Source organism: Amphibalanus amphitrite, unplaced genomic scaffold (genome assembly GCF_019059575.1).
Source record: "Amphibalanus amphitrite isolate SeventyFive unplaced genomic scaffold, NRLGWU_Aamphi_draft 000021F_arrow, whole genome shotgun sequence".
Taxonomy (NCBI): Eukaryota; Metazoa; Arthropoda; class Thecostraca; order Balanomorpha; family Balanidae; genus Amphibalanus; species Amphibalanus amphitrite.
This window is the reverse complement of record NW_024881517.1, coordinates 1055899-1067635: the sequence shown is the minus strand read 5'-3', so window position 1 is coordinate 1067635 and position 11737 is coordinate 1055899. Positions and strand designations below refer to the sequence as shown.

The following is an 11737-nucleotide window of genomic DNA, read 5'->3' as shown; positions in this document are numbered from 1 at the left end:
ATCAACCTGTGAAGAAATGACAGAAAAAAGGTCAAACGGTTTTGATTTTATACCGATTTTCCTCGATCACTGCATGTTGTATCAAAGGGCCGGTTACCGCACTGCATTAAGCACGTACATTGAAGGCTGACCTAACAGTACGTATGTATGTCAAATAACCTTAATGGCGCCTTCTCGTCAACCATAGTAGACATGGATCGATTGCCGACCACGTCAGTGACTGATGAAACATATTTTATGCACATATTCATAAGAGTAACTAATATCGTCACAAGCTGGATGGTCATAACGTGACAATGTGTTAATATTGCTTGCTGCTTTAAAGTACCATGAACCCATGGCCGATTCACAGGTGTTTATTAGGTCGAACGTTTGATGCACTTTTATCAGATAGCGGTAATGTCTTTTCGGATGCATCATAATATCACCTGTTTTAGGGCCTTGACATCACAACCATCAGCTGTATTTGGCATATGTTGAAGTTTGACGATTTGGGTATCATCAAGATTCTGAGACATTGGGTTACACAATCGTCACTACCCTTAAAGGGACTATCCCACCTTTAACATGGGGTTTGAGTTGAGATAGCCAAGTTTGCGGCGAGGTTCAGAAACCACTATCTATCTAGGTTGCAACCCCCGCGGCCTCTTGGTGTTGAAGAAATTCGTTCCCTTCATTTGAAAATGGGCCTTGTGCAAGGCCATATCTTCAACATGGAGCGACCGTTAGTGTGACGTCACCTCGTTTAGTCATTCTGATTTAAATGGGTTTGTTCGTTGAAAAATCGCTTAAAACTTGGTCTGAACTTTGTTGTGGTGCCTACAGAGTAAAAAGAATCAGCTTTATGACAGTAATGTGGCCTGGGGAAGGAGGTAATTTTGGGCTGTGACGTCACATATTTGAAAGTTTGTGTTTGGAATATGGGAAGCCTAAGATGTTTAATGAAAAATGAATGCCAGAACCGTGTTCCTGGTCATCCAATCTATAAAGTCGGGCACAATTTAACTGGTTTTAACAACATTTTAGAAGGTGGGATAGTCCCTTTAACAACACATGATGTCTTCATGAAAAAATGTACTTAACCCATAAGTATAACGTTAGTTACGATATATTCGGTTGCAAAGTTCTTAAAACTTCAACCATGTTAAACTGCAGATAAGTGTGCTTTCTGTATAACTTAACCCTCGCCCGTATAGGGGGGTCGAACGGACCCCCCCTCGGTTTTTCGCGAATAACTCGCGTAAAAAGCGGCCGATCGCGACGAAACTTTCAGTACCCTCGCGTTAATCAATTTTACACCGCCCCTGAAAATTTCATGACCCTGACCCTAACGACCTTTGACCTGTGGCCTACTTTTCGAGACCATGTTTGGCCGGAATCGCGATTCGGCGTATGTCGGCTCGCATTAGCCGCGCGTTTGCAGTCTTTTCGTGGTTTTAAGCGTTCAAACATGGGATATGATGTTGCTCCCATGCATTAGGGTGGGTGTCAAGGTCACCGGAAGGTCAGGTCAGGTCACTGACCTTTGATGACCTCGGTTCACTTTTTCGAGTTTTACATGTTTCTAGGCCAGTTTTTGGAGCTGAATTCGAATTTAGCAACCATATGAACATTTACGAAGTAGTTTTGGCACCTTCGTAACATGTTACGAAGCTGTCTGAGGCGGTTGCCACATACTACGAATACCCTTACTGGTTGACCTGACCTGACCTGACCCGACCTGGCCTAAATGCATGAAGACATCATCTGTGATCAAAACTAACACGATATTCGTGATCAGCACCCCGAAAAACCCCATAGCAGCCACGCATTACGACTTTCTAACAGGTCCCGATTTTCCCGACTTTTGGGTCATTGACCTGACCTGGAAGGTCAACCGATGACCTAGGACCTTAAAATTGGGTATCATCGGCTTCCTCTCGTCACGCGCAACAAGCTCGTTTTTTTCCGCGAAGCTCTAGCTCAATCAGGGGCGAAACGGCAAGGACCCCCCCCCCCTTATAGTTCGCGGCTGGAAAAACACCAATACGGGCGAGGGTTAAATTGTGTTTTTAGACTGTATTTCTCATTTAATGCCAAATTTCTTTCAAAACTTTTCAAAATTTTCAAAACACCTTATCCATGGCATTCATCGTTCAATTCCACATCAGCCTGAGAAAAAAATGATACAAATATATCAAACGGTTTTCATGGTACAACAATTTTACTAAACCACTGCAGTACTGTCTCAAATAGCCCCACTGTCTCAAATAGCCCCACTTTACGGTACCTCCAAGTCCTGTTTTCTCACCGGATTTAGGCCACTTATTTTTCATCACAGTCATGCCACCATTAACTTTTTTATCTAAAAAAAAAGAAAGAACATAGGCCATCCGATCCATGTTTTTACATTAGTTTGTAACTTCCTCACATTGCCACACCAGACAGTAATAATAATACAAAGAAAGAAACCGTAGTTTTTTTTAACCCACAACACCTTTTCTTTTAAGTCGGTCTTTTTTGCCATTTTAGCCTCCCGTTAAGGCTGAAACAGACTCTTTCCGCGTTCAGAAAATCGCATGCGAGAGCCTATTCAAATGCGTTATAATTCTTCCCGCATCAATCGCATCCGGGAGGTGCGTGCGATTGATGCGAGCGTGCTTCCATGTATTTGAATAGGCTCTCGCATGCGATTTCCTGACTGCGGAAAGAGTCTGTTTCAGGCTTTAATCGGAGTTTAAATTCGGAGTTCAAAATCAATCGGATCAATCGATCAATCGGAGAATCGGAGTTGAAAATCGGAGGAGCCCACTATGATCTCTGTCGGCTCCAAATCAGCCTCTGTAGTCTGTTGGCCAACTGATAGCTGAGGGCTCATGCCAGCCTTTGGGAGCCCCACGTAGTTTCCTGACGGAGAAGAGCCTCACTGGCCTTTTTGGGCACCACGCCGACCTCTGAGAGCCTATGCCGGTTTGTAAGGAGTAAGGACCATATAAGACCCTGCGCCATTCTCCGACGACCCTACACTGGTATCTGAGGTCCCAAGTACCTAGATTATTGAGTGTCCCAGACTACCTCTGCGGGCCTTCGCCGGCTGGCGGGCGGCTCCTGCCCTGATGCCGAGGGCCCGCACGCATATTTTTTGCGAACCACATCGGTTTCTGATGGCCCCCGCCGACTTCTGAGCGTCCGGTGCCGAGCTCTGAGGGCCAATGCCAGCTTCTGGACGCACGTCAGCCTCTGGTGTCCCATACCGGTCTCTGATGATCCATACCAGGCTTTGAGGGTCAAGTATGAGTGGAGACCGTATTTTTCCCACGTAGGGCCCCCTCAGACCAGGACAATGCCTGTGTGGTAACTTGGAGACTGATGGCTTCTCAGGTGAATTCTCCGTAATTACCGTGGACACAAACTTGGCTGTCAGAGGCTTTAGTCTGAGACAATCAGGGACCAGTGTAGTAGTGCAATTTAGGCCGGTTGGGACCCTAAGTGGCTGACATGCCTTCCGAAACCCCACGTCGACTTCTTTAGATAACCCAGATGTCAGTTAATGTTACTATACGTTCCCGTCCCTAGAGACAGACCACCAAGATGCGCTTACGATCACCCAGAATGGGAGCCTGCTTCATTACGATTAGGAACTATTCTCGCCGCACACGGATAGCCGTCCAGCCATAAGCTGGACGTCGCGTAGTGAGGACGACGATTGGTAGAAACAACAGCTTGACGCCCCGGGGACGGAAACAATAGATTGATACGTAAAGGAGAATATCCGGGACACGGAGGTCGGTCGCCGAAAAGACGAAATGTAACGCATTGCTGAGCGAAAAAAAATGGTTTCGGGTTAACAAAATAAACAAGTGAAAACAGCCACAGGTAATCGGGCACCTATATCAATGCGCTCACATCGCATCCATGTTTCGTTTACGTATTTGCTGTTATGTGCACTGACAACTCGCAGTAAAAGTTCGTTTGCCTTTTCGCTTTTGCCGGCCCTCCAGTGGTAGCATTTTTGCTCCGACTGGGGGAGGGGGCAGGCCGGTAACTGCGAGGATTTTGCCCCCCCCCCCCGTTAACATGTTAGACGAGGCCCTGGGAGGGGGGGGGAGACAACATTAGCAGACTGAAGTACAGGGTGAGCCATGAAGATTTACCCATCGAAAATTTAACTTTGTTTCAAGGCGCGCTGACATAGCTATGTCATCTTTTACATACATATAACAACGTCATCTCCTAACTAATAAATGTAGTCTGTTTTCTGTATGCTTGCATTCTTCTTATGTTACGCGCCCGAGACGCAAGAGCACTATGGCACGCGGCCGCCGCACCGTCTTTTCACTTATTTTCCTCGATCACCCATGCTATAACAATGCTGCGCCGTATGTCATTTGCGGTGTTTCAGGGACTCGGTAGAGTCGGGTTTTCAGGATATTTCAGTTTGCGAAGCCCGTGGGGCTTAAGTCGGAGATAAATTTTGCCCAGCATTCTTTAGACCAAGGAGTGTTCAGCAGCCAACACTCAGTGGGGATTCCTGAATTTCAGGGGCGGCGGATGTGCGTTAAGACGACCTCGCATTTCAGGAGCGTAGCAGAGACAGTGGACGAGCATATACAAAATGAGCTACACTGTCAGGATTGGAGACAAATTTGCGACATATATGCAAAAGATGGCATACCTACGCCAACCCGTTTGGAAATAAAGTGAATTTATCGATGGGTAAATCTTTATGGCTCACCCTGTATAAGTGAGATTGTCCCTTCCCCATGCGTTTCTTTAAAAAATCGTCATGAAAAAGGCAAGCACTTGGCTTCTGTTCGGATAGTCAGTTCATTGGTGTCGCTCTGATTATCAGAACCCGAAAAAGTTGGGAGGGCCAGCCCCCCCCCCCCCCACACACACACACACACACTCAAGCAAAGTGGGGATGCCCGGCCCCTGCTGGCTCCCCCGGTGGCGACGCCCATGCACCCAACTAGCATAATCTACTCTACATCTACAAGCATATATTTCCCGCCTGCCAACTCAACGAAAACAAAATTCAAAATTGTAGTTATATTTTGCTTAATACAAGCAGTAATACAACAGTTGCCTGATCTCCGAGGACGGAGGACTGAAATAATTAGTGGAAACTACAAAACGTCGAGTGAGGTGATCAGGTTAATAACCCATTATTCCATGTGCACGGGGGCCTCCTGCGTACGTTTCGTTTCTCCTCCGTTCAGGGGCCTCCTCTGTACTCGGAAGGGCCTCCTCTATATACTACGCGCCTTGAAGCCTTCTCTGTGCATGGAGGGCCTCCCATGTGAACGGGGGCCTCTTCTGTATCCGACACGCTTCCGCTTTAGATAGAGGGCTTAACATGTGCACGGGGGCCTCCTGCGTACGTTTAGTTCCTCATCCGTTCAGGGGGCCTCCTCTGTATACTACGCGCCTCCTCTGTACATGGAGGGCCTCCCATGTGCACGGGGACCTCCTGCGTACACATAGTTCATCCTCCGTTTCTGGAATGGCCTCTCTTTGCAGGGACTAGGAGGGCCTCCTGGCACGACAGAGCCTCGTCTTAACATTGTAGACCCTCAGGGAACCTTCTTTTGCATGAAAGTGACATTTTTGCACGGAAGCCTTTAGCCTCTTTCAAGCATGGCTGGTCCTAAAAAAAGCGGAATAGAGGGCCGCAGGCCCTCTATTCTGAACAAAGGGCCTCCACCCAGAACAGGGTGGGCAAAAAGATAGTTTTGCCCACCCTGAGATTTTTCAGGGTGGGCAGCTGCCCACCCTGCCCCCCGGAATCCGCCGCCCCTGGTGCGAGAGACGTGCTGTGGCACCCGCAGGTGCGCGGAACCCAGTGGGAGTGATTGGTGGAGCTGTGGAGAGACCGAGGTTAGTAGTCATTACCTAGCTCTTCTTCCTTAAAAAATGTTTTTTTTTTTTTTATAAATTCCGTGGATATGCTTCTTTGGCTTTTGATTGAAATTTACCACCGGTGTGATGTTTTCAGTCTATCATAGACCTCTATAACGAGCTATACAGAGGTTCATGGCTCTATATTTTGGCAGACAGTTGAATGGAGTTAAAAGTACCTACGTTTAAGGGCAACATTTTCGCTAAAATCTCCTTCCGTTTTATCCAAAGCCACCAAATTACAAGACCATCCACGCGATGCCACCAATGGACACGGTGGTCGCTTTGATAAATGTATTAATTACGGTCCATTCAGAAGCCCAGCTTCTGCCGCCGTTTTCTGCCGCAGCCGTGCCATGACTGGCGATTTGTTTTGACCCGAACAAACCGTTTCCCAGTTCATGAAAAGCGCCGCGCGTCGTCCTTCAGTTCCGTATGCCGTACGCCGTGCGTGCGTCAGCCGGCACCTGCTTCATGATGGAGCTGTTTGTTGGACAGAAATTTACGCCACCATCTATCACTGAGCGGCCGGCTTTCAGCTACCCTCTTCTCGGTACAAATAATCCCGTCTGTTGCCGGTTTGTTCTGCTGAGCGGAACAACATATTTACCGTGTGTGTGAGCGCCGTCTGCCTGCTCCATTACCAAAGGAACGCCCCTGACGCGCGGACTGAGTCCGTGCTGCCACGGCAGGGCGCGGGAGCCCGCTCAGAGCTGCTGTGATGTCACGCCGGTGGAATGTTGTTTTTTTCGGCCTGTATGTGTCGTCTGGCACAGCCAGATTTACACCGATCTGCGCGCCGGCGAGCTCACAAATAATTCAGCAACGGTAGGACATCTCTGTGTGCCGGCCGCGGTGCCGGCCAGCTCCGATGGAGTGATAGGTGTGGTGGCGGCCGCCGGAGACACCCGCCCGGGTCTGTCACCTCAGCAGGCCGCCGCCACTCCCGTCACCCGGCAGTTTGATGGAACGACGCCGACTTTTTCCAGGCTGCAGCCGGAGTGTTCCCAGGCCTCGCGATGGCGGCCAAACCGTCGCCGAAAGACGGCAACCGGCTCATGTGCCGCCAGTGGTGGAAAGTGTGCTTTGTGTATGGCGACCAGTACAAATACTACAAACAGCTCTATGGGAAGCGCACCAAGATCCAGACGCTGCGCGGATTGGACGCGCGCAGCGAGGCGTCGATGACAGTACAAGAGTAAGTACCAGCGCGACAGCTGCGTTCCGCCGCGATGTCGTTTGTCGGTGTAAGCGGTATGTGGACAGCCTTCGGCCGGCTTTGTGTTGCTGATTGATCGACTCAGTAATAATGTTGTTACGCAGTTGGCATGCAGACGCGGCCGGCGCGGCCCGCATTGTATGGAAATCGGCTAATCGGCGGCCTGCTCGCTCCGTGGTCCGGTGTGAGTCGGCACCGCTGATCGGCGAGCTGACCCGGCTGATCGGCGAGCTGACCCGCTGACCCGGCGCTGCCGGCTCCGGGCGCAGCGCGCCGCGCCGTCCGGACTCCGGCCGCATGCCGGACAGAATATGGTTTTATTGGCGTGGCTGGGCGGCCGGCCGGCCAGCGAGGGCCCGGTGCAGCACCGTCCGCCGCCGCCGGCCGGCCGCTCCGCCGTCCCAGGAAATTATAGTCTGGAAATCACGCCACTCTCATCTGGCGGCGCGGCGGTAATGGCGGCCGCGCTGCGCCGCCGCCGGCAGAGCGCGGAGAAAAGAGAGTCGGCGGCCGTGTGTTTGCTGGCTCGGGGACGGCGTAAACACGGCCGGACGGCGAGCAGCTCGGCTGCCCCGTCATCGTGACCTCCCGGCGGCCAGTGCGGCCGTGCGCGGCTCGTGACGTTCCGCGGGGGTGGTCGGTGACGAGGCTTGCCGCCGCGTCCGATCGGCACGAACCGCCAACAAGCGGGCGTTTTTTGTCCGTCAGGCCACGTGCCGAATTGCCCTTGGTGTCTTGGGCTCGCGCACGCCGATCGCCTATCTGGAGATGGGTGGAGCCTGCCGACGGACGGTGAGAGCCGAGCGGTGGTCTGAGCACGCGAACCCCGCCCGGCGAGGCCCCGCGCCGCGCCGACCGGCCGGCCGCCGGAGACTGCACTCGGCGAACATAACACTATCGGAGACTGCAGTCGGGCAGTGGACGGTAACACCAGCCAGCCGGCCGGCCGCGCCTCCGCCGCTGTATAGGCTCCGGACGGGCCGAACGGCGGCGTGCCGGGCGATGACGAATGTTTCAATCGGCCGGCCCCGCTGGCCGCTATCATCTCTGCGATGACGGAGATAATTGGCGCGGCGCTGCACGCTCGTGTGACGCCGGCTGGGGAGCGGCGCCGGCCCGGCCGGTACGGCTCGCTGTCGGCCGCGCGGGGCGCTGTCGGAGGCACTCAGTCCGCTCGGGACCCCCGGTGGGCTGTGATTGGCCCGATCACCGATAAAGACCCTGTCAAAGTGGCATAAAACCGCTGCAGAGCCGGGCCGCCGCTGTTTGCTGGCCGGCCGGCCGAGTGACTTGCACACCGGTATCGTCTGGCTATCGGCGTCTATAAAATCGGCCGGCGCCGCCCGCCGCGCCCGGCAGGGGGTATTGGCGGCCGTTGTGTGCGCATTTGTAGCCCGTTTAGCCGAGCGCCGGCGGCTGCGGTGCGCGCCACGGCTGAGCTGCAGCATGCACGCGCGCCGTCTGTGAACCGTGACCGTCCCACGGCCGCAGCCGTCAGCGGCAGACGGCGATTCGCAGCGCCGTCAGACACTGAATCGGTCCGCTGAGTTATTGGCATAGCAGGCGCGCCGTACAGAGCGAGCTGATTGTGCCGCTTTGTGGGCGATCGGCCGCGGTCCTCCTCTGTCCCGTCGGAAGGTCGTCCGCTGAGGGATCAGCCCGGCGCTGCAATGACGTCACGTGGTGGGATTCTGGGGCGGCCGGTCCGCCGCGGGGGTCAGGGAGGGACGGGCGGCTGGGCGGCGGTGACGTCAGGAGGACGTATGGCCGCACAGCCGGCGCTGAGCAGCTCGGTCACGAAATGCAACTCAGCGCCATCATTTGCCGCTTAACATCGGAGAGCTAATTTATTTGTGTCTGGTTAAAGGAAGGTCATAGGAATGCGAATGCTAAGCAGCGAGGTGACGATTATTAACGGCAGGAAATCACTGGCCAGGGCGGATTAGCCATCACCAGTCTGCGCTCACCAGAGTATTACTAAGACTCTTGTTGACATAAAGTCTTCCGCAAGTTACGTTTCTGCTGAGATATGATGAGACAATGATACGTTTCGAAATACCTTAAAGTCGTGTTAATGCTGATGAAAGCAGGGACGCACGGTGTTGTGCAGCGTGAATTAGTGATAACCGCTGTGTTCCTGTTTGGACTGTGTCGAAATCAGGTCTTTTCGTGTACGGGAAAATCTGGGGTGGCCTACCTCAGCTGCCTCCCGGCACACGGCTGGAGCAGGTGCGTAGTTAGCGGGAATGTAACCCAATTATCATTTCGTGTATTTATTTCTGAATGTACTGTATCAATGCCACAAGGAACATAATGTCGCCTGGCTGACGTTCAAATCACTTAGCTCCTACATTGATATTTTACCGCGAAGCCCATTAAATTCCGAGAAGTTCCGTCGAACACATCAGTGCCATTTTGCCTTGTGAAGGCTGCTCAGAAACGCTGACTGACGGCCGTCCTCCGTATGGGGAGAGGACCGATATCGATCGCCGCCGGTATTGGCCCGCGAGGAGGCGCCCCGGGGCTGGGCCAGCGCCGCCACTCCGCATATAGAGGAGCCCTGATCAGACACGCGACAGCAGATAGGCGGCCAAACGAGAGAAAATCGACAGCTAAAAGCATACTGACGTCATAGGCTAGAATCAGAGATATTGGCTGAAATACCGCTCAATATAAGCCAGATGTAGAAGTCTAATCACAAAAGCAGCATTGCATTACTCACGTTTGATGTTTTGTGTTTATGATTACTATTAAAGGCATTATCCTACACGTAAAATATGACGATATCTGTCACACCTTTCTTGCGGGTCGCATCTTCACGTCTCGTGGTCCAATATGATCAGTTCCGTTCCGTCTCTCAGACGTGTCCCCGCGCTGTCCGCGGAAGCTAACGTTCGTAACGTCCCTGTGAGCTGCTCCCGCCTCTCACACATGTGACGCCGTGCGGTTCCGGTGTGTAGCTCCTCAGCGCGTCCCCGCGCGGTCGTCAGCCTCCGTCGGCCCTGCAGAGGTCCGTCCGCTCCCGGCTGGTCCCTGTGTGACGTGCGTACCCACCTGTCTTTGTTGGGTGTGACCGCGTCGTTAGGCGCCGTTCAGAGACGGCGGCGGAGCGTGCGCCGCGCCGCCGTCGACAGACGTGGCGCGCCTGTGCGCCGCCACCGCCGCCGGCCGACAGAGCGTGCATTGTCCGGCGCCGACCGGCCGCGGCGGCCGATCCGTCACGCACACACACATACAAACACATGCCGAAAGACGGCGGCTGTGGAGCGCGCTGCCGGAAGCAGACAACGTCTGTGGAGAGAGCACCGGAAACAGGGAGAGATTGGTGGGGACGGGAGCCAGAAATAGCGCTCTGCAGTAGACAGAGGTCTCTAATCCACACAATTTTGAATGGGTTTCAATGTTTGGCAGCGCGTCATTTAGCAGTAGAGATACTGCCGTTTGTTGGTAAATGTTGTAAGAACTTTTAACAAGGGGACCGCTACGGTCATTGACTTCGCAAACCCTCCTTTTCCCGTGAGATTAATGTCTCATTAACATTTTGCGTTTCGGTAAACCGTTTAGGTGTACACCGGATACACAAGCTGTGTCCACACGCACACATACGCGTTTGCGTGCGCCGCACACGCGCAGGTCACCGTGCGTCGTGCCGTCTCGGAGGCCCTGCGGCGGTCAACACGGCGTGGCGAGGGCGGCCGTCGGATTTTGCACCGGGTCAACACACGGCTGGGAGGCCGTGCCTCGAGGCGCGGCCGGGCGCAGTCCGGGCATGACCGTCCTGTTTGTACTGAGTCGGCCCCTCGGCGTACCAGGGCTGCGCAGAGGCAGGGGTGGTAGAGCCTCGTGTGCCGGGAGAACTTCGGGATAATCCTGTGCATTAGTCGTGGTGTAACTAAGCGCTCGATGTGTGCCATTTTCATTGTGTTGATGGCCGCCCAGTGAGCGGCAAATTCGGTGTCCACGTCTGTTTACATACCTGTCCGGGAAGGCATTACCCGTGTCAGCCGGCGCCAAATGAATACAAATGCCCTTGAAATTGAGCCGTAAACGTGCGCCATTGTCGGCTTTGTCAGCGCCTTTGTTGTCCGGCCCGTTGTATTTGTCATTGTCATCGCGCGTGTTGGCCGGTCGCCTGACTGGCTGCATCGCTGGACGGTGAATGGCGGGCGGTGGGCGGTGGACGGTGGTTGGACGGTGGACGGTGGACGGTGGTCGGTGGACGGTGGACGGTGGGCGGTGGACAGTGGACGGTGGACGGTGGACGGTGGACGGTGGGCGGTGGACGGTGGGCGGTGGACGGTGGACGGTGGACGGTGGACGGTGGACGCTAGGACTTAGGAGGCGGTAGAGGTAGGCTGTGGACGTTGGAAGACAGTCAGGGAGCTGTTGGCAGCTGCTGGACTATAGACAATCAGCCCCGCATGTGAGTGGGCCGGTGAGATCCGCCAGCAGCTCCGATCTCGAGCATTCAAGCGTCCAATCCCCGAGTCCACATCCCCCTATACCCCGAGCGGCCCCGTCGACCGATCCGCGGCCGATACCGGCCCTCAGCGACATGTCGCGGGCCGTCCCAACGGGCAACACAAACGAAAACAACCGGGCACCGGCCGTCAACAGGATCGTTAGCCAACTGGAATG

The 11737-nt window shown here is 53.9% G+C and overlaps 1 protein-coding gene across 1 annotated transcript in view; it reads left to right on the top strand.

The window, feature by feature from the left end:
- The first annotated feature begins 6831 nt into the window (after positions 1 to 6831).
- Positions 6832 to 11737, top strand: part of LOC122391228 (protein prickle-like) — a 43265-nt gene continuing 38359 nt past the window's right edge. Inside the window, exon 1 of the mRNA XM_043384942.1 lies at positions 6832 to 7078. Coding sequence (XP_043240877.1) covers positions 6900 to 7078 — 179 coding nt within the window. The 5' untranslated portion in view covers positions 6832 to 6899. The remainder of the gene's footprint in view (positions 7079 to 11737) is intronic.